This window comes from Empidonax traillii, unplaced genomic scaffold (genome assembly GCF_003031625.1).
Source record: "Empidonax traillii isolate 1590-97213 ecotype Southwest subspecies unplaced genomic scaffold, ASM303162v1 scaffold310:size1162954, whole genome shotgun sequence".
Classification (NCBI taxonomy): domain Eukaryota; kingdom Metazoa; phylum Chordata; class Aves; order Passeriformes; family Tyrannidae; genus Empidonax; species Empidonax traillii.
The window spans coordinates 316,878-334,287 of NW_020955503.1; the positions used below are offsets into that span (position 1 = coordinate 316,878).

At 41.6% G+C, this 17,410-nt stretch overlaps 1 protein-coding gene across 1 annotated transcript in view; it reads left to right on the plus strand.

Moving 5' to 3' along the window:
• The window catches only part of SPATA5 (spermatogenesis associated 5), a 165,981-nt gene that overhangs the window by 34,596 nt on the left and 113,975 nt on the right, over positions 1–17,410 (plus strand). Inside the window, exons 12-14 of the mRNA XM_027891130.1 lie at positions 2,800–2,853; positions 3,269–3,348; positions 15,673–15,799. Coding sequence (XP_027746931.1) covers positions 2,800–2,853; positions 3,269–3,348; positions 15,673–15,799 — 261 coding nt within the window. The remainder of the gene's footprint in view (positions 1–2,799; positions 2,854–3,268; positions 3,349–15,672; positions 15,800–17,410) is intronic.

Sequence of the window (17,410 nt, forward strand, 5' to 3'; positions counted from 1 at the left end):
TGGCTACCAGCTGGTGACTTTGGGGTGTCCTGTGGACTGCTTCTCATGCAGATTTATTTTTCCAAAAGGAGCTGCCATCAGTCTGAGCTGAAGGACAGCGTGAGTGCAGACAGGCGCTCAGCTCAGGTGGGACCAGAGCCAACTCACTTCAGGTGCTACATGCAGCTTCTTTGAACATTTCTAGATTTTGTGTTGTGGTTTGCAGTGTTTGCATGAGATGAATTGCGCGGCAGTTCCTCATCTTCTGTGTGTGCTTGGTCTTACTCTGGAGTCTTTTCCCTTACTGAGGTGTATAATAAGAGTCCCAAGCCACTTGGAATGAAAACCGTGACATTCAAATGCAGTTCTGGTGTTGTTCATGAGTGGTGTACTAGGAGACCCTTCAAATCAATTTTCATTAAAATTCTTCACCAAGAGTCATTAACACAGTGGTCTTTCACCTGGAGTTGCTGCTTAACGAGGAGAAAAATGGAGGAAAAACTTCATGTCAAAGCTCATGCATTCAAAATAATTCTCTTTGGAAACATTTTAAACAGTACTTATTGCTTTGATGTTGCCTTCACTGTATTTTAATGCTTAATTAAAAATAAAACTCCAAGCATCTGAAATTATATTTCACATTAAAGCTCAAATAGAGTAGTCTTGGTTTTAAGTATTCTTCTTTTTTTTTTTTTTGCTCAGACAAAAGAAAAGAGAATGGCAGGCTGTTTGATGTTGTGTCATACTAGAGGAGTACACTGGCCCTGATGTATGTGGTATTGGTTTTTCCATGAGAATACTGATGTGGATGAAGACTGCTTATGGGAATAAGGGTGTGCAAGAGCAGGTCCACAAAAAGTCAATAAAAGAAATCTATAGTTATGGGTAGAATCTGCCGTGGTTTCTCGGTGTATCAGCTCAGTTTAACAGAGAGCTGGACAGGGAGAACTGTGCTCTCATTCCTTAAGGGTTTGTTGGGTGTGCTGTGGGGATTCCTCATCTGCACTGGATGTGATGAATGATGAGGGCCAGGAGCAGCTGGGCTGGCTCTGAACTGCAGGCTTGTTCCTCACTAACTGCTGCGCACTCCTAATGCTCAGTGTCCACAGTCAATAGCAGGAAGAGACTTTGTTTCTGTCTCTCACCTTGTGTTTCTCTTCTCTCTTTCTTGCATTCTATGGCGATGTGTCTGAATAATTCTGTTTCCATGCAAGTATCCACCTGACTCCAATTCTGTAGTCATTGGAGGCCTCCAGGTGACACTTTAGCTGCCACAGCAGTTGCTCTAGGGGTGGGTGTTGCCGAAAGCAGGCAATTCTAGCTGTGTCATTTACCTTTCCTGCGGGCAAAGCACGCACTGCTGCTCCTCCAGCCCTTAAACCATGGATTTGACCTGAGTGGTACTCCAGGATCTCACCTGGTCCTTTGGGTGATGGACAACTCCGGATGCTTTGCTGATAGCAGATAACTTGTGCTATACTTTTCAGAGTATATGTTTTTTTCCCCCTGAATCTGCACAGTGGTGCAGTGTCAAGGTAAAAGTGCATTAACTGTTACTCCAGGAGTGAAAATGAGTGTGGAGAGGGGAAACTGCAAAAAGCCAGTGAGCTGTGTTTTCCGAGTGACGAATCCGTGTTCCACCGACCCGGGAGCCAAGTCCAGATGGTCCCATTGGAAGAGGGGTTTTAACAGAGGCTCTGTCACTGCCAGGGTATAACTGTGTGTATGCCACATCCTTAATTGTAACATGCCTGCTGTTTGAAGCTGCCTTACTGTTCTGGGCTGAATGTTACCTGAAGGTACTTGCAGCTGTGAAGCCCAGGAGGGTGGTTTGGTTTTCTGACTGTGAAGGATGCTGTTTCTGCTGGTGAAATGATGAGCACACCTGTTCCCTGGGAAATGGATTGAAGCCACTGCCTCCTTTCGTTTAGGGTGTTGGATAATGATCCTTGGTTGAGGCTGCAGGTCAATGTTGATGCAAACCAGGCTGAATTCAATGAGTCATTACCAGTCCCAGGAGAACGTGAGGCCCATTAGGAAGCATTATTTAAGCAGCCTATCCTACAAGATACAGCAGTCCAGCAAATACTCTGAGAATTCTCCATTGTTTTACTTGTTATAATTGTAAGTACTTGTTCAAGGCTTGAATGCTGACCCTGTGGTCTCCGGTGTGTTCCTGGTGGACAGGGATGTGAGTATAAACAGGCACCAGAGCAGCTGGCACTAATAATCCTGCTTGGCAATCCCTGCAGAGGAGAAGGAATGTGAATGAGCTAAGACACTGAACAGCTTTCTTCCCGGGGCTGGAGTGCCTCCTGGATGGGTTTCAGGTGTGCTGCTATGGCAGCTTCTTCTTTCTGGACCTGCAGACTGTCAAGTTCAAAGAAGCCCTGCTGAACATTGGTTTGAGTCACTGTTTTGGTGCTTGCTTGGACAGGATGCACGTTTGAGAGTGCAAGTAAATGCTTTACTGCAATTTGTCTTTTTGGCTGATTTGCGGCCCCTTATTGCTGTTGTTGAGCCAAACAACTTTTAAGAACCTCGAAGTTTTTTTTTTTTTTTTTTTGGTTAATTCCATTTCTCGCGAAGGGTTAGAGCGAGAGGGCTAATGCATAGTTACATGCATGCACAGCACTAACATAAATGGAGGAGACCTTGCTGCAGGTAGAGGGTACATCTGAAAATGCACCAATGAGACTTGCAAATGACAAGTTATCAAAATTTCTTAGAGATCAGCAGCGTAGCACTGGCAGATTGTCTCTATCTTTTTGTATGTAATTGTAATATACTTGTTAAACACTTTTATTTTCTACCTTGCAGGGGCCTGAGTTGATGAATAAATACGTTGGTGAGTCTGAACGAGCAGTGAGAGAGGTAAGGAAGGGCAGGCTATGGACAATGTTAGATTTTAAACTTTCTTGGCATTCAAATTCTTCTCTGCTGTTGAGGTTACTTTTAAACTGTCTGAAAAACTTCTGGCCTAAGTTTCAAAAAGAGAAGGAAAAAAGAAAAGGCAGGAGGGATATTTTATGTTGCTCAGCTTTCTCGTGTGCTGACCTAGTGATGCATGTCAAGTTTGGGATCCAGTAGTAGCTTTCAGTACCAAGCCTGCATCGCATAGCATCATGAGCAACTCTTAAAATATTTGTTTTTTATTAAAAAAAGCCAAAACAGAAGTCTGATCTCTGTTATGTGATGCTCTGTGGCTTTTGAGGCGTGTAGGGGGTGATAGCATTCTGTAAACAGTTTCCATCCCTTGAAACCAGGTGTTTCATTGTTGTTTTTCTAGATCTTCAGGAAAGCCAGAGCTGTGTCTCCTTCAATTCTTTTCTTTGATGAGATAGATGCCTTGGCAGTTGAAAGAGGAAAGTAAGTAATCCTGTTACAAAAATAACAGACATAATTTTCTGATAAATTACTCCTACACTTGCAGTCACAAGTCTATTTACCCTTCTAGAAGTATTTTATGAAATATATTCATTCCACATGCAGAAGGGCAGCATGTGTGACTTTTACTCAAGCATATTTAACTTGGCATAAACAGGTAAGCTGGTGGAGTTCCTCCTTTCTCATCTTATTAGCAGGAATGATTCTTCTGGTTCTCATGCCCGTTGGCTCTTTTCTGTGGTTTTACCTTGCATTTATTTCCAGTAACTAACTCCTTTTTTTTTTTTTTTCCCAGGATTGTTGCACTGGCCTAATTTGGTGTCTCCATCAGGCAAACAATACAATCATGAGCTGCGTAGCATAAATTTCCAAGGAGACTACTCATATGCCTAAATTTACACTTATATTTAAACATTTTGTCAGACAGGGAAAAACTCGACGGAAAGATTTGCTAACACATCCTTTCATGTGTGACATTAAGAAGGGATTATTGTGCAAACAGCTAATAGCATTTTCTTTAATATCCTGCTTTGTGATGATTCCAAGAGATGTTTAGCTTGTGTCTGAGGGAGGATTGTAGCAGGTTTTAGTTGATAGTATAGCATTTGACAGGCTCTGTAAGTGGAATACCTTCTTATAAGCGGAACTGCTGCTTGTTGTGAGCAAGTACTTTTATTCTGTTTTCTTTTGCATGAGAAGCTACCAACTAGGTGCACGGAGAAAGTATTTGTTTGGTTTAAAGCCTCATCAAAATTTCAACATTTTTCTGGAAAAGGAGCTTCCCTGGCATCCCTACAAAATTCCCTTATATTGCAAAAAGGGCATTTGTATCTTCAGAAAAGGATTACAGGTGCCATTTTGACATTTCAGTGACACAAATGAATTATTTGTGTTACAGGAGGTGGCATGACGTGTAGCATAGAGCTGCCCTGTGAAACTGCTAAGAAATGAACATATTTGCTGTTGAAAATGCAAAATCCGTGCGAAGGTGTTTTCATCAGCATCCCTCTCACGTGCAGTGTGTGCAGCTGTGAAATTGGTGAACTTCCTAGAAGTGCTCTGCACTGAAACACCTTGCAACAAAAAGTTGCTTGAATGAAGCCAGCGGAGGGGAATCTTCCCCTGCTGCAGCTTTTTAAGGTGTTTAGCTTTCTGAAACACCACTTCATCGAGATAAAACCTTTTGGAAGAACAAGCCACAATACGTTTTAATCGGCCTTCTCACGCAGTGCCCTCGAGGTGTTGAGTTTATTTGTTTGTTTGTTTGCTTTATTCTCTTAGGGAGTAAACAGCCTAATGTTACCTTACCTGAAACTGTCTGTGGGGGGTGGTAGGCCTGGCAGAGCTTGCTGAGGAATGTGGTATGACCTGCTGCAGCGTTGTGTTGTGCTATGCTGTGCTGTGCTGGAGACATCTGGTTTTGGAGCTTTAAAAAGAACAGGGTGGGACACACAAATATTTCATTGTCAAATCTGAACCAGATGGGAGGTAAAATATGTTAGCAGAGTTCTCATAAAATTCATCTGAAATTAAATGGTGTAGGAAACCAGACAAGGCACTTATTAGAAATGGCCTTTTTTTACAGGCTGACTTTGCACAGTAGGAATTTGCAAATGCACTGGAGATGCTAATGATTTGTGGCCTCTGGAGATCCATTTCCTGTACTATTACTAACCATGCTGAAGTTTTCAAGGAAACACCTGTTTATATTGTCTCCCTGTTCCCTCTGTTGGTTGAATTAGTTTTCTCTGCCGTGGCAGTGAAAAACACTCTGTGATACAGCTTTGTAAGAGCTTTTCCTCTTGCTTTAAAGCCTTGTTAGGATGCTGTGGCCTTCGTGCAGAATGTGCCACATCCCAGATCTCTGGGCAGGCAGCCTCTCCTGGTCCTACCAGGACATGTCCAGAGATATACAGAGAAGCTGAAACTGCTAAATTGTGAGAGTAGTTTTATGTCTAATCCCAATCTGAAATATAGATGTGAAATAACATTGAGTAATTGCTTGATGTGTTTGCCCTTCAAAGCACTTTGCCAAGCATTCATTAACCCATAATTACTTGTTTAGATTGGTCTAAAGCTTGTGGGTTTACAACACAAATGTTTTGCTCCCATCCTTCAGAGATGATTGAACAGTCCCTTCTAAGCAGCAGGCACATATGAACTAGTAAACTTTGTGATTATTTAGTGTACAAGTAAATCAAGAAAGATAAGGAATTACCTTGTTTGCACCTTTCAATATAACATCTCTTTTGTATCATTTAGTGGATTCTGTCACTGCACAAGCCATTACTCCACGGCAGACGCTGTGGCTGCATTCACTTATGCCACAGTGTTTTATTTACTACACATTCCCCCAAGCCATAGTTCCATCATTCCATAACTGTAAGACATCCAACACTCTACCTAATTCAACTGTCTCATCCAGCAGCTTTGTTTTACCAAATGTATTTGTGCAGAACAAAAAGATACTTTGAAGTCAGCAAAAATACTATTAATTGGCATCATTCAGTGTCAAAGTGTGTAAGTTCTTAAAAGATTATTTCTTATCCAGCCTGCTTAGAAGTTCCATATCTTTTGTCAATATGAACTAAGCTCCTGTTTTGTTTTTTTTTCTTGTCTGTCCACACTCTCCTCCCAATTTTGCATGTAGGCAGCAAACTAATACATATTAATCAAGGAATTAAAAATGTGGGCTGGATACATACCAGCCTCGAAGACAATTTATGAAACTATAATTTATATTATTATAATTTATGAAACTATAATCCTGCACCTCTGAAGAAAAGTATTTCAGTGCAGAGAGCAATTGCTCTAGAGAAAAGTCTGGAGATCCTTGCTGCAAGAAGATGAGAGGGTGATTTTGAAAGGACTTGGGTTTCTGATGTGGTAGTGAAGGCAGATAAAGATTCTTTGAGCTGTATTATTTTCTGAATCTTGTTCTGTTACGCTCAGCTTCTAGCACTCTTGGAGGAATTTTCCATCTCTTTCTGGTTTATGTGGAGATCTTAGAGGAAGTTTAGAGAGAACTGAAAATGAAAAATTAGGGGCTGAATGGCCTGACTATAAAGAAAGAGAGAGGCATTCCCTCTAACTGGTTCTAAAGAACAGATGATAAACCTGCAGAAAAAAAGATGAGAGAAAGGTAGAGGTGTCACAGTGAGGTTCAAATAGGAGAAATGATTGATAAGAGGAAAATGCCTGTAAATCAGAAAGGCTTTCAGCAGAGCCTTCTCCTTCCCCGTGAGTCAGTCATTTGGGAGAAGGTCCAGAGCCTTCCACTTGACATCTTTAAAACAAACCTGACGTGTCAGGGATCACCGTGCAGCGAGGAGCAGTCGGGCACTGGCAGAGGTGAACAGCGTGACGCACGGAGCCCTTTCCACTGCTCCGTGGTTCTAATGAGCGTTCGCTTCCACGAGAGGTTATGACTTGTTCCTTTCTTTCTCCGTAACTTTTGAGAGATGTTGTTGTGACTTTTTGTAGGAGAGGCTGTGCTGAGGCAGGACCGGTCCGGATACAGCAGGAAAGTTTGCCTGGAAGTAATCCCTGGCCTGCATGAAGCTCGAGAGGCTTTACAAATTGCACAGCTGCAGAGAGTTATGGGTATTTGTTATCCCTCGCTATTCCCGACCATGTAAAACCTAATTCTTCTGGCCATCAGAGGTTGCCAAGAGGGAAATGGCTTGGTAATTAGACTTGAAAGTGATGAATGAACGTGGGTCTGTGTAAATGCAGCACAGACAGTCTGTTTGCTGAACTTAAGAAATCTCTGTGCTTTCGAAATGGGACATTGTTTATATAAGTAGGATTTTTAGGATTTTTGGGCAGGAGACATATTTGTTCCTTTTCTTGTTTTACAGAAACAAAAACGTTTTCCCCTTTAACTGCAAGGCTTTGTAACGTAAGATGGGAAATGTTGTAGATTGCTGCAGAAGACACTGATAAATTCTATTTTCAAAGAGGAAAAAAAGGAAAAGACAAGGGACAAAATCAGTACTTTTTTTGACTTCTGGAGGCCAAAGCAGTTTGGTAGATGAATGTTGCTAACCATTTCAGAGTGAGGGTGGAAGTGACAAAGTGAAGGGATATTGCTACCAGTCCCCTGAAACTACAACTTGATGATGCTTTTTTGGGAAAATACGTTATCCTGTATTCTGTAGGGGAGGATAGATAGATTCCTAAGCCACAATTTGAAGTGCTCAGAAGCACTGAAAGACGTGCTGTTTTAATTTTAGGTATCAAAATATTTGCAGTCTCAAGTTTTGAGGCGTTCAGGCTGCTAAAAGGAAGCTGTGAAGAACAGCAGCTTCTCTGCTGCCCTCTGCCACCTCTGCTTTTAGTAAGGACACTGATAAATCTTCTCTTTTTAAACCAAGCTGTCTTTCTGGAATATTTTAGCCCATATTTATGCCCTGCACTCGAACATACCATTGCATTTTTGTATCTGTGCAAATTCCCTGGTGCATTTGAGCAACCTCTGTTGTGAAGGAGTTCAGTGATTGCATCCAGCAAGGAAACCCATGGGCTGCACCCTGGAGGGATGCAGCAAAGTGGCATTGGGTAGGATAGAGGTAGCTGGCAGAAATCCACCTTGCACAGGGTAAATTAGCAGTAGTCCCTGAACTGGGGAACATCAGCTGATTGCCTGCAGTATCTGAGCTGTGTTTGCATGTGATGGAGAGCTGAGACGTGCCAGACTTGTGTCACTGCTGTACGAATTCTTGAAAGTTTTGGAATTCGGTATCTAAACAGTAATATTGTCTGGGAAAAAATGTTGCATGTCCGGTGCCAGCTTTCTATTTTAGGCCTAGCAAGGAGTGGAGAAAAAGGAAAGTTTGGAAACAATTTGATTGTACAGTGAAGCTTGTATTTGTCTTTGGAATAGCAATTTTAACAAGTAGCATTACCCGTAGATTGTGTATATATACACAATAAATGTCTGAAATCCCTTTAGTTTTGAAACAAACTCATTAACACCTCTTGTTTAGCAGGAATCCTTTATCTCAACGTGTTCTAAACCTGTGTTTCTTCCTTTTTGTACACAAAACTCAATAATTTGTAACTTTGCCAACCTATATTATAATTTGGACGTTTGAAGTCAGTAGAGAATTTCACTGGCATCAGTGGAAGCAGGACTGGATCCATAAACCCTTTTCTCAGAGTCATCTAAGTGCATGGATACATGTGCAGGGTTTAGAGGGACTAATCAAGGCTGCTAATGTAGGTAGGACTGTTCTGCAGTGCTTGGGAATTCTGTGGCAAAGCTCATCTGAGGAAAGATGCTTCAGCCAAAGACGTGAATTTGAGCCTCTGACTGGATTCCTGCAAGAGGCCCAGTTGAAACAGATACCAGGATTAGAGAGATCAGAAGTGGGCATACATGGTGACTATTTAAATTCCCAGTATGGCATTGGCTGTGGAAAAAGATCATCTTACCCACGCTAAATGAGCCCAAGCAGGTTGCAGCTACCTGCAGGGTTAGGACTACAATGATTGACGGTCTTTTTTTTTTTTTTTTTGATGTATTTATTTTGAAAAAATTTAATGACATACAGGAGGAACATAAATGTAATTAAAATTTATAAATGAAACTTATTCCGTCTGAAAGCAAACCTCTTGTGCTTAAATGTTGTAACTAAATGAAATCCAGTCTAGTTAGTTACTTCTAGGCCTGTAACACTTCCAACTTAAACTGTACTTGCTTCCCTGGTAGACGTGATTGATTACATTTTTCAACTTGATCAACTTTCAGGAATGCACAGAGGAGAGCAATGCTGAGAAAAACAGAATGAAAGGAAAGGGGAAGTTTAGTGTGCATGAGGGGTGTGTGTGTGTTTGGGGTTCTTTGTTTGCTTCTGTGTTTTGCTGTTTTCTCTTAAGGCAATATCAGTGTTAGCTGAATAGGAGAACTCGTGATTCTCGTGTCAGCCAGACGGTGCCAGGGCCAGCTGAAAGCACAGTGTCATGTCCATCTTTCGTGGATGTGCATCTGGAATTAGTTGCAGGCAGATGGAATTGGGCGATGGATCACCGTGTAGGTGATGCGCTTGGGGAAAACCCTCCGGGGGAAAGCCGCTTGAGTCCAAACCTGGCTCAGACTGGCTCCTTTCCTCCTTTTTCCTCCTTTCATTGTGTTTATTTCATTTGGGCCTATTTCATTAACTTTTGGAAGCTGCAATAAGAAGAAATTTAGGCAAATGGAAGAGGGTTGGTTGCATGAGGGTAATTAGGTAATTGCGTGGAGGGTAATTAGGATGTGTTTGCAGCTGGACATTTGTTTCGAAGTCACCTGCTGACGGCTGAGCACCACTGCCTGTTTTCACAAAGCTCATCAACTTTTTAGGAAGCTTGCTTGGAAGCTGGGGGCCACTCAAGGAGCACTTGGACTTCTTTTATTTTGCTATGTTTTTCTAATGTCTTAAAAAGCAAATTATATGAACTTCACTCAATCAGCAAATCGACAGTTGGCAAAACACCGTTTTGGCGTGGAGGTGACCGTGAAGATAAACGTTTTACCCAGACTGAATTTCCCGGACTTTCCTAGTTTTTCTCTAGAAATTTTCCTTCTGTGGTACTTGAATTCTGCTCTTGAGGAAACAGGAAGTACTGACTTGAAACAACATTATGGGTAGAAGCTGATACAGGTGCCTACAGAATCCAGCATCTTCTAATTGTAGGGTGCTGATGGAGGGAAGGCTTTAGGATTATGTTCTTTCAGAGTTCTTCTGATGACTCAGGCAGGGTTTGTGTCTTGGTGTACTTGTTGGGGTTTTTTTTAGTGACTAGTGAAAGTATGTAAGTGATTACATGTAAGATTTACATGCTGTATCTTCAGACTTTCTAATAACATCCCAGCCTGTAGCATCTGTAGTGGTGTGAAAAATAGTCACTGAAGTTCTACCATACAGGTGGTACAACATTCACAGAAGTAAATTTGACCCATATTATCCCATAATAACCTAAGAGCCTGTTTTTTTTTCCCAACTGGCGTAGCAGTGTCCGTTCTGCTGGACAAAAATCCCCCCAGTGCTAGAATTTTTGAGTGAAAATCGATGTCTGGGAACATCCTGCAATTACTGTTTTTCTGGTAATGCTATTGGAGCAGATTATTTTAATTTTTTTTTTTTTCTCTCTCTCTAATGCTGTGGAAAACCTTAAGCTGCCAAAGCTGTATTTCACCCGAATTTGTGAGGGAAGGAAATAAAACAGTGTGACAGTTAATTATGATCACGGCAGTTGGACTGAAAAGCTGGACTTGGCAGGTGCTGCTTGCTGACAGGTTCCCCCTGCAAAGCCCTGACAGAAATGTCAGACTCGATAAAAATCCTTCAGGCTGTGTGAGCGAGGTGACTCTTGCGTGGGAGTGCGCTGGCAGGGGGCTTTTGTACTTCAGGAACCTCTTACCTCAGTAGTTCATGGAGAGGTGGAGAGTCCTGCCAGAAAGGTCTATTTCAACCTGTATTAATTTTTTTGATACTGGCCATTTTGTCGTGTCAGTGAGTTTTACGTTTGTTTTGATATGAAATCGTTTCCAGGGATTTCAGTGGAAGAGTTATTTGAGGTGATACCACGTCCACAAGTATTTCTAAAACCTGGAAGTTTTGATAGTGATTGCAGTTCTTGAGTTAGGGGAAAAAAATAAAAGAGGCAGGTTTTTATCTGTATGTAAATCTTGCCTGATGGGTCATTTTGGAAAAGAAGGTGGGCTGTGCTCCCTTCTCACAAAATCTGCATTATAGATTTCAGCTACATGGAGAGTAATCCCTCCACAGTAATTTATCCTGGATACTCCTCCTGAGATCTGCCTCTTTGACCTCTTGGCTCTGCCTGAGGTAGGGTCAGCTGTGCAGGAGAGGTGTTCTCCCAGACTTCCTCCTGGTTTTGTAGCTTCACAGTTGGTGTGAATTTAACAGCACTCAAAATGTTATTGTGTGGATGAACATCCCTTGCATTTCTACACCCACAGTTATGCAGTGTAACTAAATTAGGGTCCTGGTTCTGCAGGTCAGGTGTTCAGCCAGGCTTCAGTGCCACTGAAGTCAGCAGTGGGATGGAGAGTCACTGGTTCTCCTTTACAAGATTCAGGTGGGGACGGAGCCTTAAATACATTTTTCAATGAGAATGACATCTGGTATTCTGAAAAAAACATTCATTCCACTGGCTTTGCAAGTGTTCTGGATGGTCAGATGATGCCGATGTATGTTTGCTTTAGCTCACGGTGGTGATGCTTACCAAATTTCATCGTGAGGTGAAACCACAGTGACTGCATTCTCAGACTGTTTCTAGTTTTCAAATATTAAAAAATCTGTTAGATAAAGGGCAGGGGGAAAGAGAAGGAAATTAAATAAGTGAAAATGTACAAAACAAGAAGTCAGTTGCTGTCAAAAAAAAAAAAATGCCTATGGCAAGAAGGGTAACAGATTTAAATATGATTTCATACATCTGGCTGTGTCTGGAAACAAAATCTCCTTGGCTTGAAGAACTGCCTAAGTGAGTGAACTGTATGTACTCCTTGATGCAGTGATAGAATCAGGCTGTGGTTGCTTTTATATCCCCAGGAAGATGTATGAGAGTGGCTGAAGGTAAGCAGGGGGAAATTTCAGTGCCCACTGATACGTGAATCCAGCTGGCTTAGGAGGGTCTTTGGATAAAGGAGATAGAAATAAAAGCTGCTATGGAGAGCCCTCACGTGCTATATTGAATTTGGAGCTGGTGCTCATGAACTCTCAATTCCATCAGACAAGGCCAGAATTAACTCTGATTAATTGTGAGGCTTTGGTACACTTGTAGAATGAATGATTTACTCTGGCAAAATGTGTATTGGGAGTGCCTTTAGCTAAAACAAAATACCAAGAGCAGGGTTGTCTTTCATATTCACCATCACTAGTCTGCTTTAGTCCATGGGTAGTCTGACCTGATAGGCTTTTGCCATTTAGGAAGCTTCTCTGATGGTCAAGTGAAGTGCAGGAGCACAGGTGTACTTGGTCTGAGACTGGTGGGACACTGGCAGGACTAGCAGAAATATCAGAGAGAGGAGGATATCTGGCTCTAACTGGTTTAATGAACTCGTAAGCGAAGACATATTTTTTGCCTTTAAAATTCCTTCATCGAGGATTTTTAAATAAAGAGGGGTTGGCGAAACATTAACTCCCAGCCTGATGAATTTGGGAATACACTGGGGCAACACAAGAGGTTCCTTGAAATCCCCTGGCCCTTCTGGAGCAGCCAGACTCCTCTTTGCTCACACGCTTTTTATTTTGGAGTTGAAGGTATTTCTGGTTCGGGCACGTGCACACATGGCCCTGCCTGGATTATGTGAGGGGCTTAACTCCGGCTGCCTGGATTTTGCAGGCGGCGTGTTGACAGGAAATTAGTTTGTACCAGGACGTGCCTTTTGAGGGCTATTTTTAGGCAGTTGTGACGATGACATCAGCACAGGGAGGTCAGGTGGAGGTGGGGGGGGAGGCAAAGGCAGCCCCTTGGCTGGGAGTTGGTTTTGGCAGTGCCTCCGTGGGACTGGGGGGTTAATCATCATTTGTTTCTCTGGCTGCCGTTTGCGTCAAAAGGCCGGGCAGCCTTAATGAACGTTGCCTGTGTTAATTTGAAACCCTTGCTGGGAAATCATGGGAAAATGGAAAAGCGCATAGTTGCGTGTCACCCCTCAGATTAACAGCTTGGGCAGCGCTGGAGCTCTCGATGTGGCTCTGGTGCAGCTCCGAGCAGCTGGGAAAGAGATCGCTCCCTGTGCCTGCCTGGGGTTTTTATGGGGTATCCTGTTAAGCCAAAAGCTAATTTACTGTAGACTCTGTGCTGAAAATGGTGCATTGTGCGACAGCTTTGTGAACTACATAAATGAAAGCACTGAAAGTAGAAATCTGTGGGGTCATAGGAACACAGACACCTCTTCATTTGATACTGGTTTTATTATTGATGATTTTTGCGTGTGTAGATTTCAAATTATTTACTCTACTTTGAAGAGATAATAATAAAGCCCCCAATAATGTACTGGTAGCCCCCTTCATTGTTTGAGCTGTATTGTACCATCACTGATTGCCTAACTGCAATTTTTGGATGATGCCTGAATTGTGTGGAAGTCTTTGCAGTGTGCATTCCCCTGTAACAGTTGGGGGGTTTCTTTAGAATAAACACTTCTTTAATGTGTTGTGGGGTGGATTTTTTTTTTCAGCCTGAAGCTTGTAAGAGGAATGTTTATATTGGGGGAAGACGTAATATCCGTTCTAGCCACCTCTCTTTTAAATGAAGTTTTGTTGGTGTTTTGTTTTGGTTTTTTTTTTTAGAGAATACAGAACAGTTTAGCATCTCCTCCGAAGACTTCCACCTTCAGATCATCTTATATAACGTTAGCATTTTGGTCCCAGTCTTACAATTATTTTTTCCTTTGCTTAGCATTTTCTTGCGCTCAGTCTATTGGGTATAAAGTTGAGTAAATGGGAAACTTATGCAAGATGGGAGGCCCAGATCCCTACTGAGACTAGCTAATGTTACAAAGTTGATTTTAATTTCCTTTAAGCTCTGTGTCCTTCGAAAAGGATTTGCTATCTAGGTCCAACACCTGAAGTGTTTTATCACATGCAGCCCTCTATAAGACATTGGGACTGTGACCCTTGGGTATGTTGGAAATGCTTTAATATCACTTGGGAATTTCTAATGAGGCTGCAGAAAACCCAAAAGCTGACCACCATGTAACCCAAGTCCCTTTTCTAATATTTCTTAGCAACCTAAATATTCTGTTAGCCAACATCTATTACAGCTCCTCAAAGATGTTTTCCAGACTGGGTGTGATAAGTTAACTGTTTTGCACTGGAAAATTACAGAACCAGTTGTAGGATGGGAAAGTTGGGGAATTTTTTCATAGGAGAGCTGTACAGCAGTGATGGAGCTGTTAGTGTTCCTTTGGCTCTGGGATGTTTGGGAAGCACTGTGGCTGCAGGCAGGCTGGTGGTGGGTGGCAGTGCTGCAACAATATGTGTTTAATAACTATACAACTATATTTGTGTGCTCCCTATCTGCTGGAAATAATTGGAGCCCTTATATTTTAATATGTTTAATATACTTATTTTTGGAAAATAATACCAGGATAATGGTACTGTACTTGTGTGTGTGTGTGTAGGTGCCTGTATATCTGTATAAACATTAAAGACAACTTTTGGGAAATGATTTGCAAAACACTTGACACTTTAAAATTCGACAATTAAGTAATTAAAATTTTTTTTAAAATAATTATTTAATTTATTTATTTCATTTAGTTTGTCTTAATCCTCTGTAGATTTGGCTTCAAGTACTAGGCTTCTTTTTGCTTCTTAGTATGACGTTTAGAGGCATCTGAAAGAATGGGAGAGATGAATTCTTTTAAAATTGTATTGAAAAGAGCCTATTTAAGGGTAGAGAAATGAAACCTGGGAGAGCTGGGAACAGCCCTGGAAGAGCTGTTTCCCGTTGGTGAAAGATGATGTAGGTGTGTGCTTGCCCATCCCCAGGGGAGGGTTGTGCCAGAAACAGCGAGGTTTTGGTGTGTGCCAGGAACAGGGCTCCTGCTTTCTGGCAAAGGAGGATAAACCCCACATTTTTGGTGCTATCTGGCAATCTCCAGCTGCTTGCCCCAGCCTGCTTCAGCTTCCCTGCCCCTGCTCAGCAGAGGGAATACTTTATGCCTTGTCTGCTTCGGTTTTTCACATATTGGTGATTTCAAAACTGGAGTTTTCAGGTTTTCAGTCTTGTTTTTTTTCCTGGTATCTGGAAAAATCAGCTGGGTTGAAGGACTGACAATGCTATTATGAGGCAGTTGGTCAACACTCAATTTATTCTCATTTGATGGAGAGAACATAACAATGTAAAGCTACTCTGCAAAACACATAAGGGCCTAATTTTTTGTACTGCATAGGGTGGTGTAAGCACTGACTTGGATGATGGTAAAAGGAAAGCTTGTCTGACTAGTGAAGAAGCTGCATGAATTCATTTATCTAAAAAATTGTTATTCCAGAGATCCACACTGTGTTAAGTTCTTTACAACCTTCACAGCAAGGTAGTAAAAAACCCAAAAAGCTGACTCAGTTGCTTTATTCAAGACCAAGAAATAATTTGAAGGACTAAGTCTCTGATTTGCTGCTCACTTGATAAGACAATTTCAGAGATTGAGGGTGAAAATAAAAATCAGAAAGAATTAAGATAAAATGATGCATCTCTGTAAATTAAAAAGCATAGCATATCCTTTCCTTTCTCCAATTTTCTAGGAAGAAAAAGCTAATGCTGTGACTTTTTTTTTTTCTTTCTTTTTTAATAAATCAGCTCCTCAGGTGCTGGAAATGTAGCAGACCGTGTCTTGGCTCAGTTGCTGACGGAAATGGATGGGATAGAACAGCTGAAGGACGTGACAATTTTGGCAGCTACAAACAGACCGGACATGATCGACAAGGTACGAATGGATGCACTGTCGTTATGTCCTGTTCTCTTGAAAAGACCAGATTTTGGGTATAATTCCATTCTCTTTTCCTCTCCAAACTCTTGCCTGATCAATTTAATGATTAGGAGTAGAAAGTTGAAAATGAAGACAAGGCAAAGTTCATGTCCCTCGCTTTTTCTTCCTCCCTGCAGAATTTTTACCAGAAACAAAATGTTTTGCCATAGCCTTAAGTATCTGTTTCCTGGATGAAATTTCCCTCAAGTCGAACTCATTGAGCTTGTGCAGCAACATTTCTGTCAAACTGCTGCTGTGGTTTTTGCTTCTGTTGTGTTTGTTTATGCAGGAGTTTGCTGGAGGTTGCTGGTTTCATTAGTTACTTCCTTTCAAGAGATTATGTATATCTCCTCAGTGCCCTTATCCTGCTGCCAGCACTACGGTTTCCAACTGTAAACAGTACAATTTCTCCTCAGATCCTGCTGCAGCTCTGCTGGCGTGACAAGAACATGTCAAATTTGTAAAAGCTGGAGGGTTTTAACACTTACTGCAGAAAAACCTCCAAACACAAAACCAACCCAGCAGCCCTCTAGAAAATCCACTTTAAAACCCTCCACCACTGCTGTATCTTCTCACAGCTAAGTGCAGTAGACGGGTTAGTCTGAAGTGATTTCCTTTAAGATACATTTTGTAGGGTTGGTAGGGTTCTTTATTCCACAGCTTTTCACCTTCACAGCATTAATGAATGCGATGACAAGTTAATGAATTTCATTTTCCTGATCTTTTTTAGGGTTACTTATAAGTTTCTTAAAGAATTCTCAGATTTTAAACTGCTCCTGGAATCGTTTTTTTCTGTTTGTCTTGGAGCATTCTGGCATAAAATACACAGAGTATGGTTCACAAACTCAGGGAGTCTTGAGAAAAAACCTTATATTTTGGCTCCAGAACAGAAACTCTTCCCTATTGAAGTGAGGGAAGCCACACAGCTGATGGAGACCTGACAAAGGCTTATTTGGAACTTGTTTGTACACTGTCTATGAGCCTGCCCTGGCAAAGCAGAGCTAGCAAAGAGTTTTTGGTGAAAGATGATAAAACTGGTCAGTGAAAAATATGCCTGTGCAAAATTGAAATTTCCAAGATTTCACTTTTGTCAAATTGATTTCGGTTTTCCTTAGTGGCTGTTCTTTGGGGTCAGACTAAGCTGAATTTGAAAAAAAATTGTTTGAACAGAAGGGAAATTTCTTTCAGAGTTGGTTCAGTCTTGTCTCCATCTCTACCTGGGAATTCAGTTCCCTGCTGTTCTCCCTTTTGCTGGATTTCCCGTGGGCACACAGTGAATGCTGCTTTCTTGTATCGTGGTTTTTAACTGAAATATTGGCAATATTGGAACAGTACAACCACTGCCGCACTGCAGTACTAAGAACTTGAGAGAACCTCAGTTACTATATGCTGTACCTGCAGCACTGATGCAAATCCAGACCTCTTAGCCTGGGATATGAGGCATAAAAACTTAAAGTCTTCTGTACCTATTAATTTTGGGGGGGTGGTGAACTTTCAAGAACGAACAACGCAGTTTTGTTTAGATACCAGCACATCTTATGTATTTTTTCCCCAAGTAAAGCTGACAGT